Source organism: Astatotilapia calliptera, chromosome 19 (genome assembly GCF_964374335.1).
Source record: "Astatotilapia calliptera chromosome 19, fAstCal68.1, whole genome shotgun sequence".
In the NCBI taxonomy this organism is placed as follows: Eukaryota; Metazoa; Chordata; class Actinopteri; order Cichliformes; family Cichlidae; genus Astatotilapia; species Astatotilapia calliptera.
This window is the reverse complement of record NC_137440.1, coordinates 11,410,222-11,424,803: the sequence shown is the minus strand read 5'-3', so window position 1 is coordinate 11,424,803 and position 14,582 is coordinate 11,410,222. Positions and strand designations below refer to the sequence as shown.

General features: G+C 48.8%; 1 protein-coding gene across 8 annotated transcripts in view; it reads left to right on the top strand.

Annotated features, from left to right (window-relative positions):
- LOC113012405 (AT-rich interactive domain-containing protein 1B-like) overlaps positions 1 to 14,582 on the top strand; it is a 211,899-nt gene that overhangs the window by 153,509 nt on the left and 43,808 nt on the right. For all 8 annotated transcript variants that reach the window (XM_026152589.2, XM_080293915.1, XM_080293918.1 and 5 more), the window contains one exon: positions 7,611 to 7,908. In XM_026152589.2, coding sequence (XP_026008374.2) covers positions 7,611 to 7,908 — 298 coding nt within the window. The remainder of the gene's footprint in view (positions 1 to 7,610; positions 7,909 to 14,582) is intronic.

Genomic DNA, 14,582 nt, shown 5'->3' with positions numbered 1-14,582 from the left:
GAATTTAAAAGCTTTCACTGAAGACTCACAGGCAGGCAGAAACATGTCGCTCCGCGTTACCTTGGGCAGATCCGTGCACCGAATCGCTGGCACGGAAATAAAACATATTACTGACGTCAGCGATCGCGAAGCGTCGAATCCCGCTTGGACGCCAGCAGAGCTTTGATGTAGAAATGACATCTGGAACGAAACCTGTGTTTTGATGCTATTAAAGTTCCTTACTGGCCCATTTTGATGAAAGATATCGCTTAGAAATAATGTGGCCGAGTCTGAGAGACCGAGGCAGCTGCTACGTGCAAATTAGCGAAGAGCGAGGACGAGAGCATTACAGGGAGAAGTTGGGCTCGTTGTTTGGACGTGTTAGTTTGAAGTGAAGAGTCTGCAGTCGGGTGGACTGTCTCCCCGACACACACACACACACACCCAACCTCTCCCCCCTCACTCCTCCAATGGCCCTGTCGGTGTGCCAGGGCGGGTGATTACCGACGCTCTCCCCCAATTATGGGCTGATTATTCCGCCGCGCTCTAATTGACTGGGGAGATATGCAAATGGCTGTCATTTGGGATGATAAAGGATGCGGGTGCTGGATGCCCCCTGCATTATTTAGCCTCGGCTGTACGCAGCGTGAAGGATGTGGCGTGCGCTTTAATTGCTGAGGAGAGAGAGGTTAAGCTGAACGAGCAGTTGAATTAGAAATGAGGAATTTGGGCCCCTTTATTTATTTCTTTATTTCACTCCTCTCCTTCCATCTCTCTCTCTCTCACACACACACACACATGCACACTGTGTGTCATGCGTTGTTTTTCAGTTCTCTCTTGGGTGAGTGGAGAGGTGAGGAGGGGGAGGGTGGATGGCAGGATGTCATGCTGGAATGCCATAAATAAAAACATTAGCAGAACCAATACGTGCAGAACAAATAGGGTGTGTGTGTGTGTGTGTGTGTGTGTGTGTGTGTGTGTGTGTGTGTGCGTGGTCGGCTTGTGCACTAAGAACTAAAGTGTGAAGAACCTTTGCGGACTAATGAAAAAAACTTTCAGCAGCTCTGACAGTGAGCGGGCTCGGCCGCCGTTAAACCGCCGCAGCATACCGATGACCAAGCGTGGCGTGAAAGGTGTCGGTGTTTGCGGCGTCTTCCACTTTGTACCTGAGCAAAGATGGCCGGCCTCTGTGTGCATTTAGCCACTTAAAGGATGATGTCGCTCGTTCGAATCGCTTTCCTGTCATTACGCCCGGTGCTGGGAACCGTGGGGGGGCGTTAAGTGAATACGACCCAGTGGCTAAGCACTTCTAGCTGCCACAGCTTGGCATATTATCAGGGGAATCGGAATGAAACTCAACACTAATCCCTCTGGTTTGGAGACAAGCGGTGCTAGATTTGGAGCGTCTTTAACAGCTTAGGGGTAATAGGGCCTCAAATGTCCCTTTCAAAGTGGCCCTCCCCGTATCTCCACAGTATGAGAAGCTTAAGAGCCGGGCAGTTATCACTCAGCGAGCCCCCATCCTATCTTACGACAAGCAGTAATTGTTAATTCGGTGAAATCGATGTCAGCGTCGACCCCCAGCCCGGCGACTCTGCTGCTATCCTGTATCGGGCGTCCGCACGACTCTTTGACCCCTTAACTCCAGGACCGCTCTGAGGTTTTCATCCCGGCGCCGGTGCTGAAAAACAAAGAGAGCTTTCGTTCGCTCTTATCAAGATGCAGCGGTATCATCAAGAGATTGTCGAGGCTTTGTGAAGTGTGCGGGAGCAGGAGTGAAAAGAAAAGCACAATTTCTTTTTAGTGCTGCTGTGGCTCTCCTCTGCACAACTTTGGGAAGCCTTGAACGATTTGTTCTTAGGCGTCTTTTGTTCCGGATAACAAAAACAGACAGAGAGCAAAGGGACTGTCTTTAACAATGTAGACTTCCAAATAGTGCAGGCTGCTCTTTAAACCACAAAATAGTTCCTCTGTATTCACAAATTGTGGTTCAAACTAGTGTTTTGCTCAATAATACAGGCCTGTGTCCTGTGAACAACGTGCAGAGTTGCTTCTGCATATATTTACATTAGAGCCGGGAATCATCGCTCCACCTTACAAATGCAGCATTATGACTGCTTAGAAAACCTAATTACGCCTAAAACAGCTCCACAGCATGCTGCCCAGCAGGCCAGGTGTGCAGAGAAACACCTGTACACCTGTAAATGTTTGTGCATCAATCTTACCATCACATCCTCACTGACTTTAAGTGTCCTGATCGTTGACTGTATAGAAAAGATGAACCGCCAGCAGGAAAAGTTGTTGGAATAATAATTCTTGTGTAATTTGTGATCTCGACGAACGATGAAGGCGCAGCCTCGGTCACAGATTACAGTAGGAGTGAAATACATGACAAAGTAGGATTTAAGCGACTCGGTGTTTCCAAATCAGATCGGCTCGCCTGTGACATCTGGTTGGTTTTACTGAACCGGGAGCTTAGGGCTAAAATGCACTACTGGAATCCACAGAGCTGATTCATGCACGATTCTTGGCATAAAACCATTCAAGCCACAGCTGGGAGATCAAAGAAACAAAGAAACTCAGGTCACTATCCTGATAAAACCTCCGTGCAAACCAACATGGAGGACTTTATGCAGAGTATCCTAATGTGCTTTAGCATAACACCCTAAATACCGTGCTGTGGTCTGACTGTTGCCAAGTCATGGTCAGTGGACAAATGAAAGGCGCCGTGGCGGTCCAGGGCAGGCGTAAATGACTGGCAGTTTGAAACTCGAGGCGCTCGAGACTCATCCTCGAAGCTCGTGGCACCAGGCAGAGGTCTGTGGGCTGGCACGCTAACATATTTCACTGCCTGCTGGGTGCTAGCCTAAAGCCCACATGGGTTTTTGGCAAGCCTGAAGCATGGCAAACATCTCTGCAAAGAGTTCCCCCGAGTGTATTTGGAGTCTCCGTGTCTGCCTCTCGTCCTCACAGAAAGTTTTACTTTGATACCCTCGGGAAGTGGCAGAGACTCTTCACAAACTCTTATCTTCACAAACACGCACATAAATACATCAGCACACCCACGTGCACGTATCCTGCACAGGCTTGTTTGCACAGTCCTGCGTGAACGAAAGAAAAATATTAAAACGGTGGCACGATGTATGATAATGCGCAGCTAGCGAGTGTCTAAATAATCTTCATTTCTATCAATTCTCATCATCGTCACCAATTACCATCATCGCCGCAGCCTCGGTACACATTCCAGCTGATTGACATCAGAGAGGGAAATTATGGAGTGGGTGTTATGTTAAATCTTCCTCCACAAAGTGTCTCTCTTCTTCTCATTTCTCTTCTTATTTCTGTGCTTAATAGCACTTATTGAAGGGTATTACGGTTTGGTGCTCTACATGGGGCATCGCATTAAAACCCTCTTTCAAACACACACGAGCGCAGACATTCAGCAGTCCATTTGGATTCATTTGCATGGCATTTCATTTGGATTTTGCCTCAATCTACGGTTTGGGGAGAGGATAAAAAAGCATCTTTGTGTAATAGCGTTTCCTCTTCGTCTCCAGTGCACCATAAAGATAGAAAGTACTGCGGCCGGAGCCGATAAACGAGCGCGGCGCTGCCGTGAGAAGACCTGTCCCTCAGGCCTGCAAACGATAACTATTGGAGTTAATTACAGTTTACATCATCGTATTTACCCAGAGAAGAGAAACGGAGAATAAAACCGGCCTCCGAGCCCACCGAGGTGTTATTTCAGTGCACGCTGCAGCACGGCGAAGCCGAGCGCGCATTTTTTCAAGGTTTAACATCATAATGGATTTCACTCTTGACCTGTGAAAGCGGGTCCTGTATGGATGTATAGTCACACCGGTAAAAAACATCAGCGCTGTAATGAAATGCACACTGAAAAGAATTCAAGGTAATGTTCACATTTCACATTGAAATGATACTCCCGGGTTTGCGCGCACGCTGAAAAAGGTTTGATCGGTTCTCTTTAGTCTTTTACACGTCTGTGAAGAGAGATGTTCACGGCACAAAAGTCCGCGGAAAGAACTGAGGGACCAAATAGGAAGTATTCCCACAGCCTCCCCCAGTGCAGTGAAGGGCTTTCGATCTGTGGTGCCAACAGCATTAAGAAGTGACATTTAAATAATTCAAAAACATCATTTCCAGAAACAGAGTCCCCGTGAACACTGCTGACAGCTGTTCTCTGATTATCTATAGTAATAGGAAGCCTGTTTCAAGAGATGTTGCTGCTGAATTTTTAAAAATGTAATCCTTCATTTGTGCAGATATTTCACAACCTGTGTGCCCAGAGACTCTCGCAGCGAGATCAAATATTTATGTGTAGTAATTTGACGGAGCTGACCGCTAACGACGACGAGTCCGTATTGGACCAAAGGAAAATATTAGGAGCCGTGTTCTTATATTTGGTGCCGAGTTATAAAAGTCCATATGAGGGAGGTTGTTTTCGAAGGCTCGGTTGCTGTGTTTGAGTGTGTTTCAGGCTCGGGTTAGCTGGAGAGCCAGCTGGTGGAGAGCCCTGAGCCATGCTGCACCTCTGACTGGGGCAGACAGAAAAAACAGGCTTTATGTGTAGACGGGAAAGAGAGGAGAGAGGCTAGTTTCTTCACTGCTCTGTTTTCCTGTAGCCCACAGGAAGCTGCAGCCATTGGCTCCTCCCTGTCTAGACAGACAAGCACATTTACACACACACACACACTCGGTGCCTTCCTCCATAGCAACTTTGATTAATTCCCAGTGTGTGGTGAGAGGAGACAACATCAGCACCATGGTCAGGGGAAAAGGCCTGCAGTCTGCTGGATGTGACAGCTCCCTGCTTCACACTGATGCCTTATCCCCTCCCAGGGTGTGTGTGCGAGTGTGTGAGAGTGAGAGCAGGTCAATAGTATGAGTGAGGAATGGGGGAGTGTGTATGTGTGTGTGTGCGCGTTGCCTCATCTGTCCCCTCGGCCGCATCAGTGCTCAAGCATGTCTTGCTGTGACAGCCCGGCAGCCTGTGTTCCTGTCACGCACACACAAACAGAGGAGCGCTAAACGAGAGCGCAGGCAGGCACCGACACCAGCGAGGTGAAGGGTCATGAGCGACTGCCTCTCCAATGTTGTGTGAAATGTGTAGATGGCGGTCTCGGCCCATTATGTGTGCGTATATGCGACCGCATTTACGCGAGCGTGCGTGCGTGTGTGTGTGTCTCGAGGCCGGGCGGGGGGGCATCTCAAAGTAACTGGTTATTATCACCTCAATATTTTTCTTATTATGACAATTACATGCTCCAGGAGCGAATTAAGCGATACAGGACGCCAAGCGGGAGTGGTTGACAGCTATTTGGAGACTCAATGCACAGAGCAATTTGCAGCCCTGAGCCAAACAAATTGGATTTGGGCCACTTTGGATTGGGGCCCCAGATTGTTGGGCGTTTGGATCCCCCGACCGCGTGCCTGCCTGGCTAGTTAACTCGCTGGCTGCCTTTGATTCTTTGCACATGCCAGTTAGCCAGGTAGCACGCAGCCCTGTGAACGCTGACGGTGAGGACGTCGATTAAAGCGTCCCTTAAAATGCGCGTTTCTATAGTAAAGCGCACCCGGCTTTTTGGGCTGCATAGTGCTTCTTCCTTTTTGGTCTCGGGCCACACAGCTGTGCTCAAGTGTGTGTATAATCCAAATGAGCCTAACAGTCTTTAAACGAATTACTGGTACGCATTTTCCCACCCCGAAACTGCCACTGGAAAAGCTGGCAACAGCTCCCAATTAGGTGAAATGCAATTATTCCCATCCATTCACACAATTAGCCTGTGGGTTAACAACATAGCTGTACGACCGACTAGCTCTCAGTGTTTTGGAAAAGCCATCACCATGGTTACATCAACTCTCACGGTAACCCCTCCGTGTCAAACGGCATGGACCCGAGGCAGCCGGTCAGCCAAAAAATAACACTCGGTCCCATTGGCGGAGGCGGCGCGTTACATCACTGCGCTCAGAACACTGGCTGACGTGATTGGCCGGGACACAGAGTGGTACCATGGGCGAGGAAAAGAAAAGGGAAGGAGAGAGAGCATGAGAGAGGAAAGCAAGTGCCCCGTGTGCTCAGTTGAGCGGGGGTAGATAATGCCAGGCGACAGACTGGCAGGCTGGCAGAGCGGGTGGGCACTCGCAGCAGCATGATGGAAAACAAAGGCTTTGTGTGTCAGCGCCGAGATCGCATTAACCAAAACAAGCAGCCGTGGACAGACTGCCACACTGACTTGGTTGTCAGTTCCACAGGCTAAGCCACGCTTGATGGATGGAGAGAGATGGGGGACGCCTGTCTCGGTTTTTGAGATTTTACACGCTGGTAGAGGAAGGAGAAAAAAGTCGTTTCGCTCTGACATGTGTAGAAAAACAAGCTTCGTGCTTTCTTTAAGTGAACACAATCTGAAAATACGTGTGCAAATGAGCTGATGACTAGCCTAGGAGAAAGTGCCGTTTCAACACCTTGTGTTAGATTTTCCACAGTCAACATGTCAGCACATCTTAACCATCGCCAGTGTCAGTAGGAAGGCTGTAAAACTTTCCTAACAACTTCCAAAACGGTGCGTGCTGGTGTGAAAAACAGCAAACCCCTAAAAATCATCGAGTGGCTCGACTGGAACCGCCGAACCATTTTCACATGATTTGAAGCCACTTTAAGTAGAATGGACCACATTACAGCAAACATGTCAGATATGACAGCCTCTCTGCTCGTAGGCATAGATCTGGGTTTATTCACCGTCTGTGTGCGGTGACAGGCGTGGCTGTGCACGCAGGGCTCAGGTGGTTCACGAGTACATTGGTCAACAGGCCGGGCGCTGCAGGTAGGATCAGCTGGCGTACACCCTTCCCCTTCTCCGAGCAGGCACCAGCCAGAAAACCGAGGTCATTCAGGTGACTTCCCCCACAGATATCTACAGCTGGGACAGAGCCGGCGTCCTCCGAGTGTGTGTGGCAGCCATCACATTCCATCACAGCTCATCACTTCACATCACATCCGGTCTTCTCTCTACTTCCTTCTCTCCCGGTCTGCTGTCCTTCCCGCTTCCTGCACACCTTTGTGTTGTCAGGATCCTGTCAGCGATATTCCCGGGGATTCCCTGGAATTGTTTTGGGGGGGTATCTGCTAAGTGCACACACACACACTCGCTCTACTCACCACAGGGAATGCAAACTGTAATATGAACTCACCCTTGGTCTGAACCAAAGCCCATTACAATTCATTTTCACCGCAGCAGCCGGTGTAGCGGTTTCTTCTGTGGGATTTTTTTCTCTGCCGTGTTAACCGCCGTCGTTAAGACTGCAGTGACTTTTTCTCAGGGATAAAGTAGCTCCCAGAAAAGCCACCAGCTCTTGTTCGTGCACACGCAAACTAAACCTTTAATCTTTTAACCTCTGCCACCTTATGAAATCCTGTGAAATATGTTGCATTGTTAACTTTTTGTTGTAAAGGAGGATTTCGCAGCACAGTTGTGCGTTTCTGACACGCAGGTGGAAACTTTTGCGCTTGCTGAAGCTTACATTTACATTTGCCACCTGCTGCACGTCAGCTCTCATCAAATGCTCGAGCGAGCTTTGTAAATACTCACTGGAAGTCTTTTCTTCTGTTCCAGGATCTTTCCGGCTCCATCGACGACCTCCCCACCGGGGAGGCTGGCCTGGGCTCGGCCATTGGCGCCGGGGGCTCCTCCAGCAGCAGCAGCAGTAGCCAAGGGGAGCAGGGAAGCACCGGTAACCAGGGACAGTCCCCCTTCTCCCCTCACGCCTCCCCCCACCTCCCCAGCCAGAGGAGCGGGCCCTCTCCATCCCCTGTCGGCTCTCCGGCCGGCTCCACTCAGTCCCAGCAGTCCCGCTCGGGCTCGGGCCCCATCTCACCTGCCAGCGGACCCTCTGCCAACACCTCTGCACCAGGTAGGGTTCCCATTAGAGCAGAAAGTACGCGCATCCGTATCCTGATAATCTAATCTCGTCTTGATGAAATGTGCAACTTGAGTTGATAATTGTATTAGTTTAATCACTGCAAACAAACAAAACTGTCACTGACAGGATTTGCAGCTGAAAGCAGACGCTACGCCGCGTTTTACATCTTGTACCTCCGTCTTGGATTCCCTGGGAAATTTCCTAAAATTGCTTTACAGCTTAAAGGGAAATTGCTTTGTGCCACCAAACGAGGCTGTTGTTGGAAAGCAAATTAAAAAAAACTGTCAAAACACGACCCGGGCCATGCGCACTTTGACAGCTGATGAAGACGAGCAGCTGTGACATCACTGATTGGGGCGTGGCTAGGATCGTGTTTAGATGTTTCCGTTTGAGTTTTTTCTGTGCAGCATCTTTACAGCAGCTCCGTCACTGCACTTGTTGCTTCTTGGAGAAAATCCCAGTCATCACGCCCACCTCTCTGCTTGACCTTTACATTGATGCTGCTGTTTTCATTTGTTTTTAAATAGGATTTTAAAAAGGTCATGTAGAAAACTGACCCCGAAGCGGAACCGCGATTTCACAAATAACAGCGTGCCATTTGGAGGTGAGGATAAAGCTTTCGCATCAAAAACTTGAACCTAATCAGCGTCTTCGTTTAAGATGGTTATCAGGTGTTTGAAGAGCAGTTTCACCCCTTTCTTTCTCAGAGTGGCGCCGATAACCCGTCGCATAAATCTGCCAACATCTTTGTTTAATAGCATCTCTTTCTTCCCCTCGTCTCCAACTCGGCATGTAATCCATCCAGATCAATTTTCATTCTGCCGGGTAGAAGTCGGGATGAAGCTGCAGCAGAAGACTAAATAATATCAATCCCACACGTCTAGACTTTGATATCTCGGGCCCATTTGAACTCATAATTCACAGTGCTGAGGAATATTATGGCACAGGAATATGTCCTGTTCATTTCCTGCACAGTTTTTGTCCTAGCACACTAGACATTTGTTAAGTCTTTGATCACAGCGTTGTAGAAACGCGTCCCTACATGGCGGGGGAATTTTAATCACGTCCGTCTTCCTTCCACCTGTGGATCCGACATCCACGTCCGGGCGATATTTCCCATCCACTCGGAGCCTTAATGAATTGAGAGCGACTGGTAGTGGAGGACCTCCCATCTGATTTGTAGCCTTATCTGAGATATGGCAGGCTAAACAAGGCACCAACAGGATTATCAGACAATGCACGGTGTGCCTGTCTGTCTCCCGAGGCCATAGTGGAGCACATAACCATTTAGATAAACACAGAGTGTGGATTTGATTTGCCTGGAACAGGCGCGCGAGTGTGCGCGCGGCCTCGCTGTCATTCCGCCTCCTCTCCTCACAGCTGAGCGGCTGACCGGCACATCGGCATGTCTCGGACCCGTCAGTCACTCTGACGAGGCGGGGCGAAATGTCTTGAGCGAGATCCCGCCGCCACCTCCTCCTCCCCCTGCTGTTCCCCTCACAGCCGCTTACCGGAGTGATTGACGCTAATGAAAAACTGGGACAGTGGTTTTCCAGGCGCGCGTGCCAAGAATCATGACGAGAATCCGGAGTGAAGCGGCAAAGATGGGAAGCGAAACCGATCGCTGGGACGTGATTAATAAGAAAATATTCAAAAATATTCCCTGTGCCAAATAAATGGCGATAAAGCGTGGAGCAGTGAGCAACATCTGGCGTGTTTTAGAGGCTGTACTACAATCAGTTCGGATTAGATCAAGGAGCAGCCAGCCTCGCAGAGACACGGGAGAACTAATGTGGTTAGCACACATCTGATTACCAACGCCCGGTTTTCTAACACTTTGTCACAAGTTGGGACGTTTTAGCGAACGTTGTCTCTTTATTTCGGAGCGAGGAGAGATGGGAGCGCTGTTCCCAGAGTGTTGCTCCGGTGCCATCAAATCGTGCTCTTTAATATTCAAAGTAGTGCCCTTTAAAAAACAACAAAACACAAGCATTAATAAACGCTTTAATTAGTGTGAAAAACCTGTCTGCAGTAGTTTCAGCTCCACTCAAGAAGTCACAACACAACATGACTTGTTGCTCTGCTCCATTCTGCTCCATTAGGGCCGCTGTCAGCGGAAACATCGCAGCCGCTTATAAATTGCATCCCTCGGCTGACGTCAGTGTGCGCTGCTGGCATTGATGGTTTCGTCCTATTAAATTATTTACAGGCGTGCTGTATATGTCAGCACATTGTGTCATGATGCTAGGTGGACGTAGCTACCCTGACATCACACGAGAGAACTTTGGTCGTCACATCTGAAACTGCAGGAAGGAGGACTCAGGGACTCAGCTGATAGTTCCTACTGATCAGCTGATGGTCAGCTGATGCACATCCTCAGCTCCGTCTATCATGACCCTGCTCTCTGCTGTGTGACGTCCCAACACAATCAAATACAGATTACTGCAGACAGAATGAGATCAGCTCTCTTTCTGACTGAAATTAGCGACATGTTGCAGCGAGTAAGGCGTAAAAGCAGCCAAACAGCTGGACTTGTGCTGACGCCAGCTGCTGGCCATTAGGAAGAATGCAGGTCTGGAATACACTCATCTTTCTACGTGGTCTATATAGTGTGTGCAGTTATTCACAAAAATATAAAAAAGTAGGTTCAAGTGTGCGTGCGCGCATGCACACATGCATGTGCCCCGTGTTTATTTGTCACCTGTCGGCCCCACTCGGTGGACTGATGCGACACGTCACATGGATGAGCACACACGTTACCCCTGACAACGGTCGGAGGAGAGCAACTTCATTATGTCATCCTTTCACCTGGCTGCCAAACACACACACCAGCAGAATAACACTGGAGTGAGCGCGCACAGCTGCACATAAGAACACGAATACCTATAAAAACTTGATTTCATGGTTTGACTTTACATATATTGTTGAACACATAAATCACCTCTGTATATACGCTCGCTCGGATGACTGACGGTGTCATCTGCACACGCGTGTGTGTGTGAGAGAAAATAAGAAGGAGTCGGGGTGAAAAGAGGTGGAGACTGACAGATTGCCAGCCTATCATACACCCATACACTTGCACAAATCTATCTTGTCGAAGCTCCGCAGCACGCCTGTGATTCCCTCGTCTCCTCGCTTCTCCTGTTCTTTGTCCTCTCTCTCCCTCTCTCCCTCTCGCTGTCTCTCCATGAAGCAAATCCAATACACTGTAACATTATCCGGGCCTCGCCTTGCTATTTGGATTCTCTCCCGGAGCCAAAAAGGCACACACAGGGATAAATTGATTTTCCTGTTGCGCTAGATTTGTGACAGTCAAGCAGAAATCACATTGCTCAACCGCCAACCTCCACCTCCTCTTCCTCTACCTTGTATGCACACACACACACACACATCTCCTTGCTCCCAGTGTCTCAGAAGCAATTCAGAGCATCTTCAGAATATTTTTCTCCCTATATGAGACTTTGGGGACGAGGCGGGCAGACATTTTTCTCTCATCCGGATGGATGGTGTGGCGGAATGGGAACGCCAGTGTTAAAGCTTCCAAAGCTGACTCTTAGCTATGGGAAGGAGAGCCGAGTTCATCCAGTAGAAGAGCAGAGTTTTTAAAAAGCTCGCTGACTAGTCTCTATGTTAATAAAACCCCAGCAGCCCCAGAATCCATCAGACATGCTGCATCGTTTATGTGCATGTTTAAAGCTCTAAAAACTTTCGAGTTGTGGGTAACGCAGCGGCTGCTTTTAGGCTTGTGTGCATGCACAGGTTGGTGTGACAGGTTGTCTCCAGGTTGGCAGCCTGTCAGTGTGGCGTCACTTCCTGTCAGGATGAGGCTGACTGTCGTGTTTCCCAAACAACGAGCTGAAGACATGTTCATTACCAGACTGCATCTGATACGTATCAAACTTCACACAAACACAGCCCCGATTCCTCTTTGCTTTCCTTTGGTGTGCAGACAGTGAGTGAAGGGAAGGGAACATTTCTTCAATCACCACATATGCAAACAATACACTGTTCTTCTGCCTTTGGACCTGATTGGAAGGAGACTGTAAAAATCATGTGTGTACACCAGGGGTCCCCAATCCCAGTCCACGAGGGCCGGTGTTAGATGTTCCTTGATCCAACACAGCGGATTTACATGGATAAATTACCTCCTCAACATGTCTTCAGTTCTCCAGAGGCCTGATGATGAACTAATCATGTGATTCAGGTGTGTTGACCCAGGGTGAGATCTAAAACCTGCAGGGACACCGGCCCTCGTGGACTGGGATTGGGGACCCCTGGTGTACAACCTCAATTCCAAAAAAGCTGCAACACTATAAAATGCAAAATCCCCAGGATGCATTAAAGTGCAAAAATGAACTATATTAAGAAAATATGAATTTGATGGCAACAGCATGTCTGTAAAGGTCTGCAGCTTCCTACAGTCTGTGACAGAGGAGAGCAGCTGCTGCACTTTAACAGAGGAATGTTGTCCCATTGTCTGATGTGGGATTCGAGCTGCTCAGGCTTCCTGGATCTTCTTTGTCTGGTTTTGGTTTCACGATGCTGCAGATGTTCTGGAGGTTTAGCATCGTCCTGCTGAAATATGAAGGGCCTCCCTGAAAGATGTCTGGATGAAGCAGATGTTGCTCTAAAATCTGTATCTACCTTTTAGCACTGATGGAGCATTTCCAGATGTGTCAGAGATGCAGCTGTTACCTTGGAGTTGGGGATGTAAATGTGTGGCTGTCTTCTTTAGTAAGATCACTGAAGAGGCAACACAGAATCTGACATAGAAATATTTGATATCCACTGTAGGTGATCAGAGATGAGCACATATGTTTCAGCACGCACGTTTATTATTCCTTCCCCACACTCTGTCCTTGAGGCCTCCACAGATTGAAACCAAAAGATGCCCGGCAGAAGATTGTCAGGTCACCGTGTTCCAGAAAACGTTCAGACAGGCCTGACCTTTTAAATCCGCCACAAAATAGCAAAACCTCACAGAACCGAGAGGGTCTGCTCCGATTAATCCCTCACAGTAACTCTGAAGGTCTTGTATTCTGCAGTGAATGTGCACTTCTAATAATTCATTCAGGTGTCAGAGAAACTTTGGATGAATCTTTCATGCTGCTGAAAAAGAAGGTGATGATGTGTTATTAAAGCTTTGTCTTGTTGGGATAATTGTTGGAAAAAAAGTGATGCAAAAAAACTACAGTGGCTGTAAGTATGCACACTGTGTCTGTGTGCCCGGCTGCTTTTGAAGGCCAAACTGCAATATTTTTCACTTTGTGCAGCTACTAATTGACACAGAGCACATCCACACTCCTGCACAGGCCGGCTCGCTCTGTCTGCTGCACAAAATCACAAATACTCTTTGTGCTTCCACCGAGGTCCTCCGAGGTCCCGCTAACAGTGTCTGCCTGCTCTCCCTCCTCCCTCTTCCATCTCTCCTCAGCCCCTCCAAGTTTTTATTTTCTTCTAATAAGGTGATTGGAGCTTGCGGGCGAGCGCTCAGGAGAGTTTAAGCTGTTTATCTGCGCTTCGCTTCAAGAGCTTCCGGGGCCCAGAAAAGGACAGAGAGGTCAGGGCGAGGGGAGGCGAGAGGGGAAGGGGGGATAGACAGAGGGAAGGCCAGATCTGTCCAGTATGTTACCTCGAGCGTCCTTTCATATGTGAAATGCTTTATATCCACTCCTGCCTTTACATCATCGCGCAGCCTAGTCTGTGGTTATTTTTTTAAATCTGTAATTATGGCAGTGACCACAGATGGTTGTTTTTTTTTTCCCTGTTCTGGGGTCAGAGGTTAAGCAGCGATGCCCCAAAGGTACCTGAGCGCTTACTTGCATGCAAAAAGGTGGACGTGCGGTTAAATGACTTCCCCAAAAAGCTGCAAACCATGAGCCCAGAGCAGGCTCTGCAGGGGTGCTCAGCCATAGCTCGATTTCCCCTCTGCTTGTGGTGCACGTTATTAGAAGAAAGCATGGGTAAAAGGGTGGGGGCGAGTTTTTGTGCAAGTGTGTTTTGCTGGGCAACTTTTCCAGTCACACCACTCCCTGAGAGGCTGCGTGGTGGGAACACCGCCGCTGGCTGTCCCTGTCCCTCTCTCTTTCTCTCATTATTTTCATCGTGCTCGCCTTCTCTCATGTTCCCTCTTGTGTCTCGCGTTCCCTCGTCCCCACCCTTTCCTCCCCAGCTCTGTTTGTCTCTGCTTTCTTGGCTCAGAGCGCTGCTGTGGTACAGGACTCCCACCGAGGAACAAGGCTGAATTTTCCATCCTTATTTCTGCCTCGGTTCCTCTCTCTTATTTCTCCACATCTCTCCTCCAGCTCTTTCTCTCTGAATTTGTCCTCCTTTTATTCTTCTTCATCCATCACCACTAGCAGCACAACCGCTGCCATCTAGCCAACTATTCCCTGTCTGCCTGTTGTCGTCCTGAAGGCTGCTCGTGTTCGCAGTGAAACGGCTAAACGCGCTCCCTGCAAGCATTATATTCACAAAGCACAGCGTCGGCCAAAACAGGGGAAAAACAGCACCTGCTTGCTGCGTTAGCCATTTAGAGAAATCCCATTCTAACTCTGTCCGACTGGAAAACCCTAACCGGAGCACAGTGTGCAATTATTTTCCCTCCCCAACACCTATTTTCTTGCTTTCTCTCCACTCTTTCGCGCTCTCTCTCCCCCCGCATC